This window comes from Mauremys mutica, chromosome 12 (genome assembly GCF_020497125.1).
Source record: "Mauremys mutica isolate MM-2020 ecotype Southern chromosome 12, ASM2049712v1, whole genome shotgun sequence".
Taxonomy (NCBI): domain Eukaryota; kingdom Metazoa; phylum Chordata; order Testudines; family Geoemydidae; genus Mauremys; species Mauremys mutica.
In genome coordinates, this window is record NC_059083.1 from 5065164 (window position 1) to 5089915 (window position 24752).

The 24752-nt window shown below is 62.6% G+C and overlaps 1 protein-coding gene across 2 annotated transcripts; it reads left to right on the forward strand.

Moving 5' to 3' along the window:
* Window positions 1-95: 95 nt before the first annotated feature.
* LOC123345596 (lymphocyte antigen 6 complex locus protein G6c-like) lies at window positions 96-13660 on the forward strand. Of its 2 annotated transcripts, XM_044982580.1 has the most exons (4): window positions 96-454; window positions 7622-7693; window positions 11178-11294; window positions 12347-13660. In XM_044982580.1, exons 1-4 carry the CDS (start codon window positions 292-294, stop codon window positions 12553-12555), a joined length of 561 nt encoding a protein of 186 aa, XP_044838515.1. In that variant the 5' UTR covers window positions 96-291; the 3' UTR covers window positions 12556-13660. The 2 variants fall into 2 exon arrangements, with proteins under 2 accessions (XP_044838515.1, XP_044838516.1); XM_044982581.1 differs by lacking the exon at window positions 7622-7693.
* Window positions 13661-24752: the final 11092 nt, after the last annotated feature.

The following is a 24752-nucleotide window of genomic DNA, read 5'->3' on the forward strand; positions in this document are numbered from 1 at the left end:
GCTGGGCCGGCGGACCTGCCGCAGTCATGCCCGCGGGAGGTCCGCTGCTCCCGGGGCTCGGGGGCGGCCTCCCGGGCATGACTGCTTGGCCTGCACCCAGCCACCCCCATCCCAGCGCCCCGCTCCCCAAGCTCAGCCCATAGGAGGGAGCCACCTGTCCACTGGGTTTGTGGGGCCCCCACCGCACTGTCCCATCCCCCCATAGCCCTGTTCCCCCCATAGCTCCATCCCATCCCCCCCACAGCCCCATTCTGCCCCAGTGCCCCAGTGCCACCCATCCCACCCGCCATAATGCCCCAGCCCCAGCCCCCCAGCTGCTGGGTTGGAACCCTCTTATTGTGGGGTTATGACATCAGCGCTAGAACGACCAATCAGAATCCTCCACCCCTCCCCATTCTCATTCCCTCACACCCCATCCAGCACTGGCCTAGACGGGAGAACCCCCCTTCTCTGGGTACGTGGTGCCCCTCACTCCCGACCCGCAGCCCCCTGCTCCCTGCCCTCGCCACCTCTGCCGGTGCCCCTCACTCCCGACCCGCAGCCCCCTGAGCTCCCCAGCCCTGCCGGTGCCCCTCACTCCCGAGCCGCAGCCCCCTGAGCTCCCCAGCTCTGCCGGTGCCCCTCACTCCCGACCCGCAGCCCCCTGTGCCCCCCAGCTCTGCCGGTGCCCCTCACTCCCGACCCGCAGCCCCTGAACTCCCCAGCTCTGCCAGTGCCCTTCACTCCTGACCCACAGCCCCTGCCAGCCCAGCCCCCCACAGCTCTGCCGGTGCCCCTCACTCCCGACCCGCAGCCCCCTGAGCTCCCCAGCTCAGCCGGTGCCCCTCACTCCCGACCCGCAGCCCCCTGTGCCCCCCAGCTCTGCCAGTGCCCCTCACTCCCGACCCGCAGCCCCCTGTGCCCCCCAGCTCTGCCGGTGCCCCTCACTCCCGACCCGCAGCCCCAGAACTCCCCAGCTCTGCCGGTGCCCCTCACGCCCGACCCGCAGCCCCTGCCAGCCCAGCTCTGCCGGTGCCCCTCACTCCCGACCTGCAGCCCCCTGCTCCCCACCCCCCAGCTCTGCCGGTGCCCCTCACTCCCGACCCGCAGCCCCTGCTAGCCCAGCCCTGGGCTCTCCTGCCCCTCCCCCCAGCTCACAGACCTCGGGATAAAACCCAGGAGTCCTGGCGTCCAGCCCCCCCCCCTCCCCCCGCGGCTCCATTTGCTTTTCAAAGCACCAGACACATCCTCAGCTCATTAATGTGTTTATTGAGGTCGGGCTCCTCCTAAGGTCACAGAGCTGGTTTGTTAGTGTAGGGTCTCCCGGGACTGTTGACATTGTGGTTTGTTAGTGTAGGGTCTTTCTTGAGGGCCAGGCTTGCACAGGGGCCAGTTTCTTTTTGTAAGATCTCTTGAGGGTGCTGGAGACTGAGTGGGCCAATTTGTTCTGGCAGGTCACTCAGAGACTGGTTTGTTATTGTAGGGTCCCTCAGGGGCCGGTTTGTTATTGTATCAGAGGGGTAGCCGTGTTAGTCTGGATCTGTTAAAGCAGCAAAGAATCCTGTGGCACCTTATAGACTAACAGACGTTTTGGAGCATGAGCTTTCATGGGTGAACACCCACTTCGTCGGATGCATGTCTTCGTTGTTATTGTAGGGTCTCTCAGGGGGTGGTAGGTTATCGTAGGGTCTCTCAGGGGCCGGTTGGTTATTGTAGGGTCTCTCAGGGGCCGGTTGGTTATTGTAGGGTCTCTCAGGGGGTGGTAGGTTTTTGTAGGGTCTCTGGGGGCTGGTTTGTTATCATAGGGTCTCTCAGGGGGTGGTAGGTTATCGTAGGGTCTCTCAGGGGCCGGTTGGTTATTGTAGGGTCTCTCAGGGGGTGGTAGTTTTTTGTAGGGTCTCTCGGGGACGGTTTGTTATCGTAGGGTCTCTGGGGGCCGGTCGGTTATCGTAGGGTCTCTGGGGGCCGGTCGGTTATCGTAGGGTCTCTGGGGGCCGGTTGGTTATTGTAGGGTCTCTGGGGGCTGGTTTGTTATCGTAGGGTCTCTGGGGGCCAGTCGGTTATCGTAGGGTCTCTGGGGGCCAGTCGGTTATCGTAGGGTCTCTGGGGGCCGGTCGGTTATGGTAGGGTCTCTGGGGGCCGGTTGGTTATGGTAGGGTCTCTGGGGGCTGGTTTGTTATTGTAGGGTCTCTGGGGGCCGGTTGGTTATCGTAGGGTCTCTGGGGGCCGGTCGGTTATCGTAGGGTCTCTCAGCAGCTGGCTTGTTATCGTAGGGTCTCTGGGGAGGCTGGGTGCTGGGGGAGTCGTGGGGAGCGGGGGCGGGGGGGCTCAGTGCAGAGCCCAGAGCGCCAGCGCCCCCAGCAGGCCAGCGAGGGGGGCGCGGCGGGGACGGGGGGGCGCGGCTCCAGGGCCAGCGGGCGGGCAGGGCGGGGGGCGCGTTGCAGAGGTCGGTGCCGTTGCAGCAGGTGCGGTTGTAGGTGAAGCCGAAGAAGGGATCCAGGAGCCCGGCGGCGTCGCAGGGGGCCCCGGGGGGTCGGCAGCCCAGAGTCGACAGCGAGAAGAGGGGCCCTGGGGGGAGACGAGCCTGTGTCGGGGGGGCGGACTCAGAACGACGCCAGCCCCCCCCCACCTCCAGCCCCCCCAAAACCTCCAGCCCCCCCCCACCTCCAGCCCCCTGCCCCCCAAGCCCCACCCCCCAAAAACCTCCAGCCCCCCCAAAACCTCCAGCCCCCCCCCACCTCCAGCCCCCTGCCCCTCAGGCCTCAGCCCCCCAAAAACCTCCAGCCCCCCCCAAAACCTCCAGCCCCCCCCCACCTCCAGCCCCCTGCCCCTCAGGCCCCACCCCCCAAACACCTCCAGCCCCCGACCTCTGACCCCTGGTCCCAGCTCCCCCTTACCCACCCCTCCCGGCCTCTGCCCCCCAGCCTCACATTGCCAGCCCCCTGCCCCCCCGGCAATGAGCCCCCCCATCTCCAGCCCCCCAACCCCAACCTTCCTGCCCCAGCCCCATCTGCCTCGACACCGCCCCCCCCCCCGAGGCCCAGCCCAGCGCCCCCCCGTGGGGACTCACCGAAGCTGGCGACGTGGCTCCAGCAGACGCCCCCGGGGGGGGCCGTGCACGTCCCCTGGCCCCACACGCAGCCCTCGTAGGGGTTCCCCACCTCACACACACGGCACTGCAGGGCCCCCCCTGCCGAGAGACGGACACCCCGTCAGCCCCACCGGCACCCGCCCTGCCCCCAGAGCCCCTCGCCCCCCTCCGCTGTGGGGCCGGGTGGGAGCCAGCACCCCCTAGAGGGCCAGGCCCCTGCCCCACTCCCCGCCCCCCTGAGCCAGCCAGTCCCTGCCCTGGGGCCGGGTGGGAGCCAGCGCCCCCCAGAGGGGACAGGGCCCTGCCCCATTCCCTCCCTCCCCAGCCCGTCCCGCCCTGGGGCTGGGGGGGCCGTGCCCCTCGCAGGGGGTCCCCAGCCGCACCGGTGGCCCAGCAGAGCAGGAAGGTGCCCGCCAGGAGCAGGGTCTGGCCCATGTCGCCGGCGGGTGGGCGGTCGAGGGCGCCGGACGCCTGCAGCCCCCTGAGCAATGGGGGGGGGGGGAGTTGGGGGTCGGTCGCTGGGTCCCGGGCGAAGCAGGAGCCTGAAGTGGCCTCAGTCCAGCGCCGGCCGCTGCGTGTCTGGGCCGGGTCCCTCCGGACACGCCCGAGTTTGCTCTGCGCTTATCGGCCGGACGCCGCCGGAGTGGGTGAAAGGTGGAAACTGGGAACGGGGCAGGGGCCTGTCCCCTCTGGGGGGCGCCGGCTCCCCCCGGCCCCAGGGCAGGGACTGGCTGGCTCGGGGGGACGGGAATGGGGCAGGGGCCTGTCCCCTCTGGGGGGCGCCGGAATGGGAGTGGGGCCGGCCACATCTCCTTGATAGTCAGACCCACGGCTTCCAGGCGGGGGAAGGTCCAAACGAAACGGGGCGACTCCCCACCGGGGGGCGCTGCCTGGCTCAGAGCCGGTGTCCCTGAGCTGGTGTCACGGGGCCAGTCCATGCCCCAACCCGGCCCGTTATTACTGACCTTGGCACAAAAAGCGGGAATGTGCTAATAAAGTTTGCGGCTGACACGAAGCTGGGAGGTATTGGCTAACCCAGAGCAGGACCGGGGTATCCTACAGGAAGATCTGGGTGACCTTGTAAACTGGAGTAATAGTAATAGGATGAAATGTAATAGTGAAAAGCGCAAGGTCGGGCATTTAGGAATTAATAACAAGAATTTTAGTTATAAGCTGGGGAGGCATCAGTTGGAAGTAACAGAGGAGGAGAAGGACCTTGGAGTATTGGTTGATCACAGGATGACTATGAGCCGCCAATGGGATATGGCCGTTAGAAAAGCTAATGCAGTTTTAGGATGCATCAGGCGAGGTATTTCCAGTAGAGATAAGGAGGGGATAGTCCCGTTATACAAGGCACTGGTGAGACCTCATCTGGAATACTGTGTGCAGTTCTGGGCTCCCGTGTTTAAGAAGGATGAATTCAAACTGGAACAGGTGCAGAGACGGGCTACTAGGATGATCCGAGGAATGGAAAACCTGTCATATGAAAGGAGACTGAAAGAGCTTGGCTTGTTTAGCCTAACCAAAAGAAGGTTGAGGGGGGATATGATTGCTCTCTATAAATATATCAGAGGGATTAATATTAGGGAGGGAGAGGAATTATTTAAGCTTAGTACCAATGTGGACACAAGAACAAATGGATATAAACTGGACACTAGGAAGTTTAGACTTGAAATTAGACAGAGGTTTCTAACCATTAGAGGAGTGAAGTTCTGGAACAGCCTCCCAAGGGGAGCAGTGGGGGCAAAAGACATATCTGGCTTTAAGACTAAGCTTGATAAGTTTAAGGAGGGGATGGTATGATGGGATAGCCTAACTTTGGCAATTAATTTTGGCAATTGATCTTTGATTATCAGCAGGTAAGTATGCCCAGTGGTCTGGGATGGGATGTTAGCTGGGATGGGATCTGAGTTACTACAGAGAATTCTTTCCTGGGTGCTGGCTGGTGAGTCTTGCCCACATGCTCAGGGTTTAACTGATCGCCATATTTGGGGTCAGGAAGGAATTTTCCTCCAGGGCAGATTGGCAGAAGCCCTGGAGGTTTTTCGCCTTCCTCTGCAGCGTGGGGCCCGGGTCACTGGCTGGAGGATTCTCTGCAGCTTGAGGTCTTCAAACCGCGATTTGGGGACGTCAATAACTCAGACATAGGTTAGGGGGTTGTTACAGGAGTGGGTGGGTGAGATTCTGTGGCCTGCATTGTGCAGGAGGTCAGACTAGATGATCATAAAGGTCCCTTCTGAGCTTAAAGTCTATGAGTCTGGGAGCGCCCCCCCCTCCAGAGTCCCCCCTCCCCCCAACCCGGACTCCTCAGCCCCCCAAGTTCCCTTCGTCCCCCGATCCCTTGTGACCCCCCAGATCCCTGGCCGGGTTTCCAGCTGATTGGCCGATCCTGGGGGGGGCTTCTTGTCTGATCTGAGCCAGGTTCGGCCCCCACCCCGGACAGCAAGGGGGACACGCGCCACCGGCCTCTGGCCCTGGTCCCGGAGCAGCCGGATCCCTCTCGCCCCCACGGGGTAGTAGAGCCACGGAGAGAGGGAAACCGAGGCACAAATCGGCTCCATACAAAGAGGACAAAACATTCCAATGTCTGGATCCGGGTCCCCGCCCCCCTGAGCCAGCCAGTCCTGCCCTGGGGGCGGGTGGGCGCCGGTGCCCCCCAGAGGGGACAGGCCCCTGCCCCATTCCCACCTCCCTGAGCCAGCCAGGCCCTGCCCTGGGGCCAGGGGGGCCGTGCCCCTCGCAGGGGGTCCCCAGCCGCACCGGTGGCCCAGCAGAGCAGGAAGGTGCCCGCCAGGAGCAGGGTCTGGCCCATGTCGCCGGCGGGTGGGCGGTCGAGGGCACCAGGTGCCTGCAGCCCCCTGAGCAATGGGGGGGGGGGTTGGGGGTCGGTCGCTGGGTCCCGGGCGAAGCAGGAGCCTGAAGTGGCCTCAGTCCAGCGCCGGCCGCTGCGTGTCTGGGCCGGGTCCCTCCGGACACGCCTGAGTTTACTCTGCGCTTATCGGCCGGACGCCGCCGGAGTGGGTGAAAGGTGGAAACTGGGATGGGGCAGGGGCCTGTCCCCTCTGGGGGGCACCGGCTCCCCCCGGCCCCAGGGCAGGGACTGGCTGGCTCAGGGGGGACGGGGAATGGGGCAGGGGCCTGTCCCCTCTGGGGGGCGCCGGCTCCCCCCGGCCCCAGGGCAGGGACTGGCTGGCTCAGGGGGGCAGGGAATGGGGGGTTCTGGAAGCCTGGGTTCTCTTCCCGGGTTTTCTGAGTCACTTTCCAACTCGCTTCTGACAACACAAATCAGTTCCCGCCCCTGGGGGAGGCCGGGGGTCCGGAGCCTGAATTCAGCCCTGTGAGCTGTGAGGGATCCAGAGCTCAGGAGCTTTTAGAGTCTCCACCAATTCCAACACTGGGCAAACCAAACAAAACCCTTACGCAGCATTTGTCACTGCTCAAGCAGAGCCCAGGACTGGGCTGGCAGGGGCTGCGGGTCGGGAGTGAGGGGCACCGCAGGGCTGGCAGGCAGGGGCTGCGGGTCGGGAGTGAGGGGCACTGGCAGAGCTGGGGGGAAGGGGCTGCAGGTCGGGAGTGAGGGGCACCGCAGGGCGGGCAGGGGGCTGTGGGTTGGGAGTAAGGGGCACCGCAGGGCAGGCAGGGGGCTGCGGGTCGGGAGTGAGGGGCACCACAGGGGGCTGCGTGTCGGGAGTGAGGGGCACCGGCAGGACGGGCAGGGGGTTGCAGGGGGGTTGGGGGAAGCAAGGGGCTGCGGGTCGGGAGTGAGGGGCACCGGCAGGGGGCTGCGGGTCGGGAGTGAGGGGCACCGCAGGGCGGGGAGGGGGCTGCGGGTCGGGAGTGAGGGGCACCGCAGGGCTCGCAGGGGGCTGCGGGTCGGGAGTGAGGGGCACCGCAGGGCTGGCCGGGGGCTGCGGGTGGGGCGTGAGGGGCACCGGCAGGGGGCTGCGGGTCGGGAGTGAGGGGCACCGCAGGGCAGGCAGGGGGCTGCGGGTCGGGAGTGAGGGGCACCGCAGGGCGGGCAGGGGGCTGCGGGTCGGGAGTGAGGGGCACCGCAGGGCGGGCAGGGGGCTGCGGGTCGGGAGTGAGGGGCACCGCAGGGCAGGCCGGGGGCTGCGGGTTGGGAGTGAGGGGCACCGGCAGGGGGCTGCGGGTCGGGAGTGAGGGGCACCGCAGGGCTAGCAGGGGGCTGCGGGTCGGGAGTGAGGGGCACCGCAGGGCGGGCAGGGGGCTGCGGGTCGGGAGTGAGGGGCACCGCAGGGCGGGCAGGGGGCTGCGGGTCGGGAGTGAGGGGCACCACAGGGCTGGGTTGTTTCCCGCAGGCCGGGCCGGGGATACAATCACTGAGTCACCTGCTCTGTGTCTGATTTTTCAATTCCCACATCTGGGCGTCTCCCTCCCCCGGGTCCTGCCCCCTGATTGGCTGCTGCTGGCCCCACCCAGGGATAAATACCCAGGCTGGGCCCCACCTGCCTTAGTTTCCCCAGCAGTGGCTGTTTGCACCTGCTGCTGTCGCCTGCCTGGCTCACCCCCCCCCTCACTTGTCACTTTCAGCCCCCCTGAGCCCCGCCGGGATGAGCAACGTTCTGCTCCGGGCCGTGTCCCTGCTGCTCTGCTGCGCCCTGGGTGAGTGTCGGGGTCCTGGGGGGCAGCGGCTGCCGGGAGGGGGAAGAATCGGGCTGAGCTCCGTGACCCCGAGACCCCCGGGGACTTTGGGGTGGGTCCCCCCGAGTGCGGGAGGAGGGAACGTCGCGGGTCTGCCAAGGGCGTTTGGGACGCTGGGTCTGCAGGGCTGAACTGGGGATTGGCCTGAGTGGTGATGTGGCAATGGGGGGCCTGGGGGCCAGGACTCCTGGGTTCTCTCCCTGGCTGTGGGAGGGGAGGGGGGTGGGGTGTAGTGGTTAGAATGGGGGGGACTCAGAGACAGGACTCCTGGGTTCTCTTCTAGGCCTGGGAGGGGAGTGGGGTCTAGTGGTTGGAGGGTGGGGCTGGGATCCAGGCAGGACTCCTGGGTTCTCTCCCTGGGTGTGGGAAGGGAGTGGAAGGTGTGGTGGGTTAGAGCAGGGTGGGGCTCGGAGCCAGGATGCCTGGGTTCTCTCCCTGGCTCTGGGAAGGGAGTAGGGGCTGGGGGGTTAGAGCAGTGGGGGGGGGGGGCTGGGAGCCAGGACTCCTGGGTTCTCTCCCCAACTCTGGGAGGGGAGTGGGGGCTGGTGGTTAGAGCAAGGGGGGCTGGGAGCCAGGACTCCTGGGTTCTCTCCCTGGGTGTGGGAGGGGTGGAGGGTGTGGTGGGTTAGAGCAGAGCAGGGCTGGGAGCCAGGACTCCTGGGCTCCGTTCCCGGCTCTGGGAGGGGGGGCTGCGGGGTTAGAGCAGGGGGGCTGGGAGCCAGGACTCCTGGGTTCCCTCCCTGGCTCTGGGAAGGGAGTAGGGGCTGGGGAGTTAGAGCAGGGGGGGGGCTGGGAGCCAGGACTCCTGGGTTCTCTCCCTGGGTGTGGGAGGGGTGGAGGGCTGGGGGTTAGAGCAGGGGAGCTGGGAGCCAGGACTCCTGGGGTCCGTTCCCAGCTCTGGGAGTGGGGGCTGGGGGGTTAGAGCAGGGGGGGCTGGGAGCCAGGACTCCTGGGTTCTCTCCCCAGCTCTGGGAGGGGAGTGGGGGCTGGTGGGTTAGAGCAGGGGGGGCTGGGAGCCAGGACTCCTGGGTTCTCTCCCCAGCTCTGGGAGGGGAGTGGGGGCTGGTGGGTTAGAGCAGGGGGGGCTGGGAGCCAGGACTCCTGGGTTCTCTCCCCAGCTCTGGGAGGGGGGGCTGGGGGGTTAGAGCAGGGGGGGCTGGGAGCCAGGACTCCTGGGGTCCGTTCCCGGCTCGCTGGGTGTCTTTAGGCAAACGGGTCCCTGGCCCGTCTCCCTGCCCAGCCCAGAACTTGTGATTCCAGCTCCTTGGGGTGAGGCTGCCCCCAACCCAGCTTCTGCCTGCGACTCCCAGCTCCCCCAGAGGTGGGGGGGGGACTCGAAACTGTCATTAATAAAACGCAGTTTCCAGGGGAGGACCTTGAAGTTGCTTTTCTTGTTGCTTTTTTTGTCCTGAGGAGCAGACTGGGGGCTTCTCTCCCCTCTTAGAGAGGGGAACTTACCAGGGGAAATTTTTTTTTAAGCTCCCTTCCCGGATGGGGAACCTTGAAACTGCTTTTTCCCCCCTCCAAGTTTAAAGGGGGAAGAGAAAATCTGTGTGTACTTGTGTGTCGTGTTGGAAATGTTTCCCGTTGAAGGGGGCGGGGGCGGGGAGACTCCATTTAATTAACTTTTAATAAGCAGAGACTCTGGAATTGGTGTCAGTCCCTTGTGTGACGTGGGGAGGGCTCTGGTCCCCCGAGGGTGGGGTGACGGCCTTGCTCATCCGCCCTGGGGTGCGCACCGGGGAGATCGGCGACGGCTGGTCTGTGGGTGTGGGGCGGGGCGGGGGGGGCTGTGGAGCTGCACGACTGGTTTCAGGGCCGTGGGGGCGTCGAGTGGACGCTTGGAATGACTCAAAACCCTCTCGACTCGCTCCAGTGTCCCTGTGGCTGGCGCGCTCGAAACGCCCCACTAGAACGCTGACCTCGGGTAACCTCGGCGTCCTCCGCCCACTTCAGGGACTCTTCACATTCCTGTACGTTCCCTGGCATGCACGGGGCTGCGGCGAAGGCTTAAATTCCTGAGGAGAGAACCCAGGAGTCCTGGCTCCCAACCCCCTGCTCCCCGCTCTAACCACTAGCCCCCACTCCCCTCCCAGAGCCAGGGAGAGAACCCAGGAGTCCTGGCTCCCAGCCCCCTCTGCTCTAACCACTAGCCCCCCACTCCCCTCCCAGAGCCGGGGAGAGAACCCAGGAGTCCTGGCTCCCAGCCCCTCTGCTCTAACCACTAGCCCCCACTGCCTTCCCAGAGCTGAGGAGAGAACCCAGGAGTCCTGACCTCCCCAGCTGGGTGCTGTGACCACTAGGCGATACTGCTTTCCCGTGATAGGCTAATGGTCAGGGTCAGGTGTTTAATCCACGCCCAGCATGTGAAACCCCAAGCAGCAGGATTTGGGGCGTGTTCCCCGGTCCCTGGTGGCTCGGAGGCGGCTGTGCACCGGGATTGCAGGGCACTTTCTGCGCTTCGCCCCAGAGGCAGCTGCATCTCTCTGCTGGAACTGGGGGGGGGGGGCAGCTGTGCTCTGCCCCAGAAGCAGCCGCATCTCTGCATAAGGTGCGCTCGGCTGTTGGGCAGCTTCCTACGTGTCCCAATCGCCAGGGCCGGGTAAGTCGCTCGAGTGAGTCAGGGCCTCTCGGAGGTTGGTTCCCCGCCCGCCCTGCCCCCCAGGCTCTCTCACACCCTGTGGGGTGTGTGCCCATGTGCAGGGTTTCGATGCCAGAGTCCTTCCCACCCCCTCGCAGTTTGCCAATCCAGCAAAGAAAACAGCCGCGGCAAACTGCACCCAGACACCTCGCTCCCATGGCTTAGCTTAGCCCGCTCTGGGGCGGTGATAAAAGTGAGGGGTGAAGAACCCAGGAGTCCTGGCTCCCAGCCCCCACTGCTCTAACCACCAGCCCCCACTCAGGGGCGGCTCTACGTTTTTGGCCGCCCCAAGCAGTCATGCGCGGGAGGCGCCCCCGAGCCGCGGGAGCAGCGGACCTCCCGCAGGCATGACTGCGGACGGTTCGCTGGTCCCGCGGCTCGGCTGGACCTCCCGCAGCTGCGGACGGTTCGCAGGTCCGGCGGCTCTGCTTGAGCTGCCGCAGGCATGCCTGCAGGAGGTCCAGCCGAGCCGTGGGACCAGCGAACCGTCCGCAGTCATGCCTGCGGGAGGTCCACTGGAGCCGTGGGACGAGTGCCCCCTCCGCAGTCATGCCTGCGGGAGGTCCAGTCGTCCCGGGGCTCCGGTGGACCTCCTGCAGGCATGACTGCGGCAGGTCCGCCGGCCCAGCCTGCCGCCCCCCCGGGAAAGGGCCGCCCCACGCGCGTGCTTGCCGCGCTGGGGTCTAGAGCCGGCCCTGCCCCCACTCCCCTCCCAGAGCCGGAGGCGAGAACCCAGGAGTCCTGGCTCCCAGCCCCCTGCTTGGAGTGACTCTCTGCTGATTTACCTCCTGTCTTTCCGTGCAGCTCATGGCCTCATCTGCCGGGTCTGCGAGTTCCAGGTGGGCAGACTCTGCTTCCACTCCCGCAGCCCCTGCACGGCGCAGGGCCAGCAAGTCTGCGAGACCACCAAGGCCTACATTGGTGAGTCCCAGGGACCCCCAAGGGGGAGGAACGGCGACGCACACCCGGCCTCTAGGGGGAGCTCTGGGGGGGGGACTTTATTCTACAGCAGCTGGATGCTGATGGAGACGAGGGACCAAGTGGATGAGTCCCTCGACTACGCACGGCCACACCTGTACGCGGGCGACGCCCATACGCCCAGGTCCGCTCCCGGTGGGGGGGGAGGGGTTGCACTAGCCTTGGTTGCCTCTTAAGGGGAGTCTCTCCAAGGGGGGGGTCCCCAAGGACCTCGCATGGGGGTGAGATCTGCAGAGACCTGCATCCAAATTCCTGCAAGACGAGAGGAACGCAAGATGCTGGCGAAATTAGGAGACGTCCATCGAGAACTAGAGTCCTGAGGTTGGAGAGCTCCCTCGGGGGGAGAAAGGGGGGGGATCTCTCTCGAAATGGGGGTGCCCTGCAGATGGGGGATGGAGAACAGGGGGGCATGTCCCAAGGAGGCTCCCTTCCCTCTTGAGAAGTTACCTAACGAATCCAGGGTTTGGCTCTGGAGGGAGCGGCTCGAGGGCAGCTCCAGCTGTCCAGAGAGGTCCCGTGGGGGTTGCTCCCCTCTCTGAGCAGGGCAGGGGGAGGAGATGGGGGTTAGAGGATGGTACTAGAGGTGTCTGTCTCAGGGACCCTCCTGCCCCGTCTCGTGTGGCTTCCTGCTGCTGGGATCTGCCGGCGGAGATGTTTGGATTCTGTGTCAGTGGTGGATAAAGCTCCTATAACACATCCCAATTGCTGTCCCTGCCCCTCCTGTGACTTGTCCCCTAGAGAATAACAACCTACTACTGCTACTTAGTGCTAGATCTCGTCTCCAGATCAAGGGCTCAGAGGTCCAGGGTTCAAACCCTGCTGCTGATCCACCTTATGGGGGGTGGGGTCACTTTCCAAGAGCGACTGCAAGACCCTCCCACCTCCCCTTCCCCTGCCCAGAGCTGGGGCTAGAACCAGGATCCCCCCCTCAAGCCAGGAATCGACCCTTGGCGTCCTGAACCCCGGCTCACGGCTGCCCTGGTCTCTCCCCGCAGGCAAGGTCCCGCTGTTCTCCAAGTACGGCTGCAGCCGGACCCACGAGACCTGCAACATGACGGAGCAGAAGGACGCCGTCTTCGAGGTCAGCTACAATCGGACCTGCTGCGAGAGCGACTTGTGCAACGCTGCTGGCCCCCCCCGGGCCGCCGGGCTCCCCCTGCTCTCTGGGCTGGGAGCCCTGCTGGGGTGGTGGCTGCTGAAATAGCCCCCGGCCCGGCCCTAACCTCCACCCCCTCTCTGCTACACGCGTTTCCCTCCCGGGGCCGCCTCGCAACACGCGTCAGTAGCAGGCTCCACTCCACACCCTCAGTCGCCTTTTCTCTGGTCTTCTTCCACCAGGCCTGTCGCCTTCTCCCTGGTCTTCTCTCTCCCACAAGTAGCTGCCTCCTCTCCTTTCCCATGGCCTCTGTAGGCCCCCCACAGCCTAGGAAGGGGGCCAGGGAAACCCAGCTACTACAGGCAGGATTGGGGGGAGGATACCGCAGCACCCCCTGAATCTGCCACCTGCCTTCTGAAGGGTTTTGAGACACACACACCCAGAATCTAATCTCATCTTCTGGCCTGTGTCTCGAAGGGGTGAAGTGATGACCGACCCTGAGCTAAAGCAAGAGACGTTTGCTATTTTAGACACAACACTGGAGGAGGGGAGGGGTCTTCTCCCTGGAAGCCTCTGCAAACCCAACTCAGGACAGGTCTGAATACCCCATCGTCCCACGGGCAGGAGACCATCCTCAGCTTTTCCACAGAGGCTGGCGGGACAAAACCCTGAGGTCCTATGGTTGAGCTGGAGGCAGCTGTACCCCCAAATCTCCCTTGCTCACCCCCAGTTCTCCTGAAGGCAAGTCCCCAAGCTCCAAAGCTCCTTACCCCCACCCCCACCCCCAGTGGAGAACAAAAGTCCCAGATCTTTGTCCCAGACATCAGACAGTGGGTTGGTTTGGGGTCTTCTGTGGTATCTCAAGACCTGGGGGAAGCTGATGGATAATTGAGTCCTTTAGGCCTGAGCAGAGGATGAAACTGGATCCTAGGAGCCCCACACCACTTGTTCCTGTTGGGAACAGCTGCTCGAAATCTCCAGCGGAGACCAGGTGGCCTTCGCATCATCACTTGTGAGCGCTCCCGGGGCATGCCGGGGAGATGGCAAAGCTGGGGAAGGCTAAAGGTTGGCTACAGAGGCATTAACCCACCGGCTCCTTTCTGGTGTGTCCGTTATACCCATCCGCGCGTCTCCGTGACCGAACCAGCTCGCTAGGGTGTCTGTTCAGAAAGCGTCGCTTCCCTCGAGAGGTCTGGGTGTTTTTTAATACTTTGTATGTACAGTGAATGGATTAATTAAAACAAAAAAGTGGCTTCTTGGTCTCGGAGTTGTCTTCTCGGTGGCTGTGGTCACTCGCCCGGAGACATCACGGCTCTTGGAAGAGCCCCGAGAATGGTTCAAGACCTGGAGAACTCCTTAGGGTAATACAGATAATTAACAGGGCCTCCGTCACGGACCGGGGCCAGGCTCTGTACAAACACACGACAAGACGGACTCTTTCCCCAAGAAGCTCAGATACAGGCAGGGGAGCACAGGGCGGCCGTGCTGGTCACCGTTACAGAGCGTGGTATCAGCCCGGGCCGGGGTGGTGGGGGTGATGGGCTCCTCGGAGGTGAGGGGAGACAGGTCGGCCGGGAATGGTCCGTGCCGCCGTTGGGCGTGAGGACAAGACGCTTGCGTTGGCTACGCTGGAGGAGGGGAGCCAGCGGAGGCTGACGTGGTCTCAGCTGCGCGGCGGCTTTGTGGACAGAGCTGAGCGGGGCAAGATTGCGTTTGTGAGGGCCGGGGAGAGGAGGGTCCAGAAATCGAGATGCGCGTCTGGACCGGAGGCTTAGCCGGGAGGAGGGGTAGGAACGGCTGCAGCTTGGCGATGCTACGCAATGGACGTCCTGTGTCCAGACCAGGCTGGGGGTGGGGTGGCCCAAAGTGCTTTTGCAAGGCAGAGGCAGGGAAACGGGAAACATCGGGTTCATTGGCAGATACGTTCCCGTCAGACACGGTGATTTGATGACACTTTGCACCAGGTCCAGGATACAAGTTCTGGTCCCCCCCCCAAAAAAGTGTTTCCCCCCTCGCAGGAATCGGAGGGTGACAGGACTTGCTTGGGGAGGGATGAAGGTTCAAATTCCGGCTTTCCCGCTGCCAAGGTGGGATGGGAGAGACGTGGATTCAGTGGGTCTCCCTCACTCCAGGTGCGCTCAACATCCCCCCAGTTTGGAGGGGGGGTCTCGCTTCTTCGCACTGTTCCACTTGGTACAAACAATGAAATATTCCTTGGTGCCAGGATTTCAACCCGACCGTCAGAACCGCCAGGATCTAGAGTCCGTCTCGTGCTCGTGCTCTCTCTCTCTCTCTCTCTCTCTCTCTCTCATTCTCTGGGGTTTTGGGAGGGGGCAGAAAAGTTTCAAAGGTCTCGATTTCCTCCCAGTGCAGAACCGGGATCTCTTTTGCTCCCCCGTCAACCTCAAACTTCTGAGGACGGACCCTTCGGCCCCTAGCTACCTCCACGTGAGCCCCAGGCCAGGATCCCACCCAGCGGCTCCTCCCGCCGGCCCGTCAACTCCTGGATGAGCTAACGTGGTTCCTGGCAGACCAACCCCACCTTGCGCTCAAGATGTCAAGCGACGGAACGTCTACCACATCCCTCGGCAAGTGGCTCGTGACCCCCCTGGTTTAAAAAATGGCCCTGGATTAGTCTAGCTACATCATCATCCAGCCATTGGCTCCCCCTTCTGCCCGGAGGAGACGCACTAATCGCGTCTGACGTCCTGCCCGGCTCAGGCTGGCGAATCTCCCCCCGACCCCCCTCGCTTCGTGTTTGACCAAAGCGGCTCTTCTGGACTGGAAGCCACCAAGGCCTGGCCAGGCCCTGGCTTCCCTGGGGAGTCTGTGCCGGTGCTAACCAGCCCCTGGTTCTCGCCCGGCCTGTCTCCGCTGGATGAACCAGCTCTGTGGTACGAGGTAGGTTCCCCCCGGGGAAGTTACTTCTACACTAAGTCACTGGCCGGTTTTGGGGGTGAGTTAAACATGGGGGGGCTTGAGGCATTTTCTCCAGCCCTCGAGTAATTCCATGGCTGTGATTTTCCTTTGGGTAGGCGGGAACCAGGACGCCACGGTTACCCAGTGTCCATCTCCCCAGTGCTCAAACTATCTCCTCACTCGGCCCAGCCACCGGCCGGCACGGCAGCCGATGGCGCACGGGCCACGGCTGTGGGATCGGCGCGTGCAGCGCCAGGGGCTGCACAGCTCCAGTTCTCGTGCGGCCGTCCTGGCCCCGGGTAACGCGGGAGCAGGGGAGGAGGGCGCGAGGCCGTGACTCCCTGGGGCCGTGACTCCCTCCTTTGTGGCCTGGTGGCAGCCGCGGCTTTCCCAGCCGGCAGACGGGGAAAGGGTTTCAAGTCCCTCGAGTGACGGCGGCATTCGCCTACCCCGGGCTTCAGTCAGGTGCCCAGCTAGGGACTGTCACACCCAAGGGCTGGTTCCGCCGGGAAAGCCTAGATCTTACCAACGCTCCCCCGAGCGGGGCCGCGCTTTGCTAGGACCTGGGGAGCTGCTGGCCCTCCACCGGCCCTTTTCTAGCCATGGGTCCTTCTCTTCCTGCTGGGAAGTCGCTTCGCTCCCGTTTGGTATTTCTGAGCATCGGGCCGAGCCTCATGGATGGTCCTCAAGTTTGTGAATGTCACTGACGTGCTGTTTAGTCTCGCAAATCCTTCCAGCATCATCCTCTGTATTTAGCATCACGAGCTGCGCACGTCAACCCAAGCCAGTCTGAGGAATTTGTAAGATTTGGCTACCAAAATACATTCATGTCTAGCTCCGTGCCGCTAACGTCCATCAGTTAATCATGCCGTGACTTTCTAAGAGTTTGGTACCTCCGCTACTTCTGAGCCATCGTTAATTTCATTCTCCCCCTTCATGTGTTAACGAATGCGCACGCTTTAGTCTAATGCTGCTTCCCCCCTGACAAAGTTTTAAATGTTCATCTCCCTCCCTGCAGTTTAGCATCAGCTCATGTATGTTGGTGGTGAACGACCAGTTAAAACCCATCATCGGCCCATTTCTTTCACGACGCATTAGAAAGATCTCCAGGAATCGCACTGGAGCTCCTGCAGCGGCGGTGCTGGCCCGGGAGATGGTGACGCCGGGGGGGGGGGGGGGCTGCACCCCCAGGTCCAGCATTTATAACATGTTTTTAACGGCCACGTGTCTGACTGGCTGTTCTCAGCCCAAGAGTCCTGGGCAGTGTCTGGGTTTCGGACCCTGGAGCACCAGGTCATGGAACGGGCCGTGAATTACAAGTGGCAGGACTGGTTTTTTTCCAGTGTTTACACCTGGCTAAATGGCGAAAGCAAAGCACCACCCGGCTGCAGAATAGAAAACCTGGGACCTTTCCCTGCTGTGAAGAAACAAGCCCCCCGCCCCCCCCCCCCCGCACCCTGAAATCAGTCCCTAAAACAAGCGTTTGTTTAAACTCTCTCCGGCGCTGGGAGAAGAAAGCCTGGGCCAGCAGGGGGCGCTGCAGGAGAGGATTTGGGGGCTTCAGGCTGGAGGTGCAGGAATAGCGATCCCGGGGCTGGGCTGGCAGGGGCTGCGGGTCGGGAGTGAGGGGCACCGGCAGGGCTGGCGGGGGGGCAGGGCTGGGCTGGTAGGGGCTGCGGGTCGGGAGTGAGGGGCACCGGCAGGGCTGGGGGGGGCAGGGCTGGGCTGGCAGGCTGCGGGTCGGGAGTGAGGGGCACCGGCAGAGCTGGTGGGGGCAGGGCTGGGCTGTCAGGGGCTGCGGGTCGGGAGTGAGGGGCACCGGCAGGGCTGCGGGGAGCCCAGGGCTGGGCTAGCAGGGGCTGCGGGTTGGGAGTGAGGGGCACCGGTGGGGCTGGGGGTGAAGGGGGTCGCTGACATGGGACAGGGGTGTGCACTGGTTCTCGGAGTGGCAAGGACCAAACAGAATCTGACATCTTCATATGTTTAGTGTTCCTGGGTTCTCTCTCGCAGCTCTGGGAGGGGAGTGGGGGCTGGTGGTTAGAGCACGGGGGGCTGGGAGCCAGGACTCCTGGGTTCTCTCTCGCAGCTCTGGGAGGGGAGTGGGGGCTGGTGGTTAGAGCACGGGGGGCTGGGAGCCAGGACTCCTGGGTTCTCTCCCAGCTCTGGGAGGGGAGTGGGGGCTAGTGGTTAGAGCAGGGGGGCTGGGAGCCAGGACTCCTGGGTTCTCTCCCAGCTCTGGGAGGGGAGTGGGGGCTAGTGGTTAGAGAAGGGGGGGCTGGGAGCCAGGACTCCTGGGTTCTCTCCCAGCTCTGGGAGGGGAGTGGGGGCTAGTGGTTAGAGCAGGGGGGCTGGGAGCCAGGACTCCTGGGTTCTCTCACAGCTCTGGGAGGGGAGTGGGGGCTAGTGGTCAGAGCAGGGGGACTGGGAGCCAGGACTCCTGGGTTCTCTCCCCAGCTCTGGGAGGGGAGTGGGGGCTGGTGGTTAGAGCAGGGGGGGCTGGGAGCCAGGACTCCTGGGTTCTCTCTCCGGCTCTGGGAGGGGAGTGGGGGCTGGTGGTTAGAGCAGGGGGGGCTGGGAGCCAGGACTCCTGGGTTCTCTCTCCGGCTCTGGGAGGGGAGTGGGGGCTGGTCGTTAGAGCAGGGGGGGCTGGGAGCCAGGACTCCTGGGTTCTCTCTCCAGCTCTGGGAGGGGAGTGGGGGCTGGTGGTTAGAGCAGTGGGGGCTGGGAGCCAGCACTCCTGGGTTCTCTCTCCGGCTCTGGGAGGGGAGTGGGGGCTGGTGGTTAGAGCAGGGGGGGCTGGGAGCCAGGACTCCTGGGTTCTCTCTCCGGCTCTGGGAGGGGAATGGGGGCTGGTGGTTAGAGCAGGGGGGGCTGGGAGCCAGGACTCCTGGGTTCTCTCCCCGGCTCTGGGAGGGGAGCGGGGGCTGGGGGGTTAGAGCAGGGGGGGCTGGGAGCCCGGACTCTTGGGTTCTCTCCCCAGCTCTGGGAGGGGAGCCGGGGCTAGTGGTTAGAGCAGGAGGAGCTGGGAGCCAGGACTCCTGGGTTCTCTCCCCAGCTCTGGGAGGGGAGTGGGGGCTGGTGGGTTAGAGCAGGGGGGCTGGGAGCCAGGACTCCTGGGTTCTCTCCCAGCTCTGGGAGGGGAGTGGGGGCCGGGGGGTTAGAGCAGGGGGGGCTGGGAGCCAGAACTCCTGGGTTCTCTCCCTGGCTCTGGGAGGGGAGTGGGGGCTGGTGGTTAGAGCAGGGGGGCTGGGAGCCAGAACTCCTGGGTTCTCTCCCCAGCTCTGGGAGGGGAGTGGGGGCTGGTGGGTTAGAGCAGGGGGGGCTGGGAGCCAGGACTCCTGGGTTCTCTCCCAGCTCTGGGAGGGGAGTGGGGGCTGGTGGTTAGAGCAGGGGGGGCTGGGAGCCAGGACTCCTGGGTTCTCTCCCAGCTCTGGGAGGGGAGTGGGGGCTAGTGGTTAGAGCAGGGGGGACTGGGAGCCAGGACTCCTGGGTTTTCTCCCAGCTCTGGGAGGGGAGTGGGGGCTAGTGGTCAGAGCAGGGGGACTGGGAGCCAGGACTCCTGGGTTCTCTCTCCGGCTCTGGGAGGGGAGTGGGGGCTGGTGGTTAGAGCAGGGGGGGCTGGGAGCCAGGACTCCTGGGTTCTCTCTCCGGCTCTGGGAGGGGAGTGGGGGCTGGTGGTTAGAGCAGTGGGGGCTGGGAGCCAGGACTCCTGGGTTCTCTCTCCGGCTCTGGGAGGGGAGTGGGGGCTGGTGGTTAGAGCAGGGGGGGCTGGGAGCCAGGACTCCTGGGTTCTCTCTCCGGCTCTGGGAGGGGAATGGGGGCTGGTGGTTAGAGCAGGGGGGGCTGGGAGCCAGGACTCCTGGGTTCTCTCCCCGGCTCTGGGAGGGGAGCGGGGGCTGGGGGGTTAGAGCAGGGGGGGCTGGGAGCCCGGACTCTTGGGTTCTCTCCCCAGCTCTGGGAGGGGAGCCGGGGCTAGTGGTTAGAGCAGGAGGAGCTGGGAGCCAGGACTCCTGGGTTCTCTCCCCAGCTCTGGGAGGGGAGTGGGGGCTGGTGGGTTAGAGCAGGGGGGCTGGGAGCCAGGACTCCTGGGTTCTCTCCCCAGCTCTGGGAGGGGAGTGGGGGCTGGTGGCTCAGAGCAGGGGGGGCTGGGAGCCAGGACTCCTGGGTTCTCTCCCCAGCTCTGGGAGGGGAGTGGGGACTGGTGGTTAGAGCAGGGGGGGCTGGGAGCCAGGACTCCTGGGTTCTATTTTTACCTGTGCTGCTGACTTACCTAGTGTCTTTAGTTAGTCCCCAGCCCCCCTCCGCCCCCTCCCCGGTGTAATTCCCGCCTCCCTGGGATCCCCGGGAGGTCTCAGCAGAGGCTGAACCAGCCCCGGAGACTGCGCCCAGCTCTGACTCTCGAGGTCGGGGGGTGTCTCCGCTTTGGGGGCAGGTGATGCCCCTCGGCCCACAGTCTGGCTTCCCGACTCCTTCCCCAGCGGGTGGGGGGAGCTGTTAGGCAATAACGTCCCTTCCCCCCGGGGGTGGGGGTTCCGAACAGCCGCCCCCCACAACTTCCTCCGAACTTTCTCTGCAGCATCTCTCCCCCAGCCGCCCGCCCCGGCTGGGTGAGCGCCAAGGGCGGTGCCTCGCCCTGTAGCATGTCTGGGCATCGGTGGGGCTTTTGCTCTCTGACTGGGAGAGGTTTCCCGTCTCTTTATCACAACATTCCTCTCTCCGGAGGGATGGGGGTTGCTGGGAAGCTGCCGGGGCCGGGATCCCTCTCACCTGGATTTCTTGGCCTGCCGAAGGGAGCCTGGAGCCCACTCGTCTCCGCCCATTCTGGAATCCGGGAAATCTGGGAAGCCGCAACACCTCGATTGTAGCTAAGCTAACCCCCCCCCCCCGGCCCCCAGTACGGCTGTTCTAGGTGGCTCTTCATTCTGGAATCCCAGAATGAAGCCACCCGTGGCTGCTACCCGAATTGGAGGTAAGGGGTGTTCTAGAATGAGAGACCTAGAACCCGGTCTGTCTGGCGTCCAGAATGAAGCCAATCCCGTCTGCTAGCCAAGTGGGTGATTCAGGTGCTCTAGAACGAGGGGACCCCTGGAACCTGATACGTCTGGATTCCAGAATCGAAGCCAGCTCCAGACGCTCCCATCGTTTGAAGTGCAGGTGCTCGGGAATGAGGAAAACCCTCGAACCTGGTCTTTCTGGAATACAGCAAGAAGCCAGCCCCAAGCCTGAACAGAGTCTAGAGGGGTGCTCTAGAATGATGCAGCACCTAGAACCCAGACTTTCTAGAAGTAAGGAAGAAGGCAATCCTGAGCCACAGGGGACGATTAGAAATCACACCGTTGGGTGGTCTGGGTGCTTGTAGCGGGGCGGAGTGGCCTCCCTTTGAGCTGGAGAGCGAGGGCCCACTACATTCCCCCGGTAGGCAGAGCCGAATCCCCGGAAGTCCCGGGGTAGGACAGGAAGTATAAAACCAGAGCCCCAGAGCTCAGTTGAGCCTGGAGCAGCGGAGGGAGCGGGGATCTTTGCAGGATCCTGGACAGGCACCCGAGTGGAGCTGCGCCCTGCGGTCAGAGGAGATGGATGAGTATCCCAAGGAGCAGCCAGGTCCGCCGTCCCACGAATGCCCCAGGAGCTGTGGGGGCTGCCGGTGGCCGAGAGCCCCGAGGAGATGGGGGACCTTTGGCTACAGAGCCCTGCGCCCAGGCTGTGGTAGGAAGTAGCCCAGGGGAACCAGACTGTGATGGTACCTCCCATCAGGCTTTCTGGAAATACCCGTAGAATGTGGTTTATGCTACATGGGCCACGTGACGTATCCCCGGACAGGTTCTGAGCCACTGAATGTATTAATCCAATTTGTCTGCGAGTGTCACTTTTGTATTCGACGTTATGAATGTTACGAATGGTGGCTGGGTACTGGCTGGTTTCTGAATAACCTTAACGAGCATTTGGTCAGTTCCTGCAGAAAGGAATGTGCAGATTAAGCACCCGAGCAAGAAACACTTAAAGGACAATGGATCTTGGAAGGATCCAGTGCACATGAGAAGTTTGCCTGAGGACATTCAAAGGAGCATGTGATCCATGGCTGCTACCTGTAAAAACTGAGAGTCATGCATGGACATGTGACTTGCCCAGGTGACTCCAGAACTCCATCTTGGAGCTGGACTTTGCATAGGGCAGAGGAGGGGGTCTCCACCCACAAGTCTATTTAAACCCCTGGGAGACCCCTGCATTTGGTCTTCAGCTGGCTAAAGAGGGAGCCTCTCCAGCCCCCAGGATACTTGGAAGAAACTGGAACAAAGGACAGTAACTACGGGGGCGGGGGGGGGAGGGTGATTGCTGGACCCAGGCTGAAAGGAGATTAGCCTGTAAAAGGAGCATTCTGGAACTGGTGAGGATCTTCTCTCTGTTCAGTTTGATTAGACATAGATTTGAGTGTTTTGTTTTATTTCACTTGGTCACTTACTTTGTTCTGTCTGTCACTACTTGGAGCCACTGAAATCCTCCTTTCTGTAGTTAATCAAATCACTTTTTACTCATTAATTAACGCAGAGTCTGTGTTAATACCTGGGGGAGCAGACAGCCGTGCATCTCTCTGTCCGTGTTCCAGAGGGCGAACGGTTGATGAGTTTCCCCCGTATGAGCTTTATACCGGGTAAACCGGATTGAGTCGGGTTTAGACCCCACTGGGTGTTAGAGACGAGCACACGTCTGTGAGCTGCTTTCAGGTAACCTGCAGCTTTGGAGCAGGTAATTCAGACCCTGGGTCTGTGCTGGAGCAGACGGGCATGTCTGGCTCAGCAAGACGGGGTGCTGGGCCCCCAGCTGGCAGGGAAGACAGGGGCAGAGGTAGTCTGGGCACATCGGGTGGCAGCTCCCAGGGGAGTTTCTGTGATCCAGCCCGTCACGCAGACGTCAATCCGGTTCTGTGGCCGGAGAGTGAGTCCAGGTGTGATCCCCAGCGGTGAACCCATCCGCCATTGTTAGGGGCCTTGGCTGGGACCCAGTGGAGTAGGGTGGGCCCGGGTCCCTCTACCCCCTTCACTGACCTCAACCCTGGGGTCGCAGCTAAACCCCCTCTTTGTGTCCAGAAGGCCTGGACTGTTTTGTGGGCTCACCCCCAGCCAGGCGGCTGTGGAGCCATAGTTAGTTAGGTGAAGTGAGGGACCACTGCAGAGCTCTAGGAGCACCAGGAAACGGGCCTTTCCGGGACGCGGGAGGATCCAGAACACTTCTGTTCTACGGCCCAGAACCCCCGGTGACCTTGGGCAGCTGGCAGAGGTTTTGAGGGTCTGACTGGCTGGGGTGGACCAGCCATGTTGCCGTTAGAGCGTTACGTTTCCTAGAATGCAGGGAAACCAGAACAGGCTCCGGGGTTCATGGGGCATTTCTGGACGGGGACAGTCTAGAGCTCTGACTCCTCTGGGAAATCGAGGGTTCTGGAACCCAGACCCTTCATCTCTCCAGTGTCCTGGGTTTGGAGGCGGCAGGGATCCTTGGGTTCTGGAATTCAGTGATTCTCGGTGGATCCCCGCCCTTCTCGTGTTAGGTCTGAATAAAGATGTAGCACAAAACCAGTTATGCCAACCTGACTGAAGTCAGGCTAACAAGGGCTTCTGGGTAATCCCGGAGTGAAAAAATACTGAGCAGCAGCACGTCTCACAAAGCGCTGGGAAAAAGTGAGATAAGTGAGGGGCTGGATTCCTGGCATGGTACCAGCTGTGCTGGGTTAGAAACAGTTCGTTTAAAAAACTAATAAAAATCCCAGCCTCCCAGCGTCCTCACTCTCACTCCCTGGTTTGGTTTTCGGTGTGTTTTTAACTCCCCTACATTCCTAACTTTTGGTGCTTGTTAAAATATTAACAACAATCTAATGCTGTAGACATAGGGGACTAGGCATGCGTGTCTATTAAAGGTGTCTAGTTTCTAGTTGTTAGAAAAGGGGGGGGGGGTTGCTCCAGTGAATGATCCATGACGTGATGGAACTGTCTGTATAGGCTGATACTAAGCTGTAAAGGGGGGGCTGGTTCTCTCTGGTGCCGAGCTGCTCTCTATTGGTGCGTGCACTTGTCAATAAAGAGCTTTTGATCGGACCTTGCTGGTGTTGCCTGTCTCTCTGCGGTCAGACAAAGAACCTCGCCGTCGGGGTTCGAGTCCCTGACACTCGGACATCAAAACACGACGTTTGAGAATTCAGAAAGCATTTTTTTCCAGAAACTGTGGTGCTCTAGATCTCGGACTCTCCAAGCTGCACCCTCTAGAACAACCAGCGTTTTCTGAGTTCCGCATCCAGGACTCCTGGGTTCTATCCTGGCTCTGGGAGGGGAGTGGGATCTAGAGGATAGTCACTCTAGAACCCAGAATGGGCAGCCTAGAGCTCTAGAAGCCATGCACCTTCGGGTAATGCGTTCTGGAGCAAAAAATTCCACATACCCCAGCTCTAGACACTCTAGAACCCATTGGTTGTCTGTGCTCTAGAACAGAGACTCGAGACATTGGGATGTTCTGTTCCTGGGGGTCTAGAACCCATGATGTTCCTCTCCCCCGGGAACTCTAGAACAGCATTTCTCACTGACCACCCATGGACCGGTGGTGCTCCCTGGGATTTCCCTGACACCGTGTCGGAAGGCAGCAAGCAGGTCCCAGATATTAAAAAGGTTGAGAACTATTGCTCTAGAACTTACAATCTTCAGACATCCAGTGTTCTAGAATGGGGAAGCCTTTCTCCCCCCCCCCCCCGGCCACATTGTGCTTTCTGGGAAATCCCGCTATTTCTCCTCACCCTGACCCACTCTTAGGGGACAGCGTGCATGCTCTAGAACAGTGGGTGCTCTAGAACGCCTTCTACTGCTGCCGGCTAATGGAGTCGCTCCTCCAGCTCAAAGGTTGAGGCTGTTGGGGGAGAGAGACCAGCTCGCTGCCGTGGATTTCGTCCCAGGAAGCGGCCGATCAGCCTTGGACGCGTCGTTCCCAACGCCGTCCTACGGGTGCAGGGGTCTGCTGGAGGAGACACAGTGCTCGTCCTGCACTCGGAGGATGACTCCGAGCTCCAGGAGTCACGGCGGAGCTGGGCGGGGTCCCTCGGAGTCTCTCCCGCCGGGAGCAGGGCCGCGGGGAGCTGTGCATGATGGGCGGAGTTAAGGTGAAGTGAGGGCGAATATCCAAGGCCAGGTTGGCCCGGGGGAATGGAAAATGAGGTCCTGTCTGTCCATGCAATGGGGTGGGGGGCAGATCCTAGAGATCCTTCAGCCATAGGCATCGGGGAGCAGGGAATGGGGAAGAGGCCTGTCCCCTCTAGGGGGTGCTGGCTCCCATCCGGCCCCAGGGCAGGGACTGGCTAGCTTAGGGGGTGGGGAATGGGGCAGGGGCCTATCCCCTCTAGGGGGTGCTGG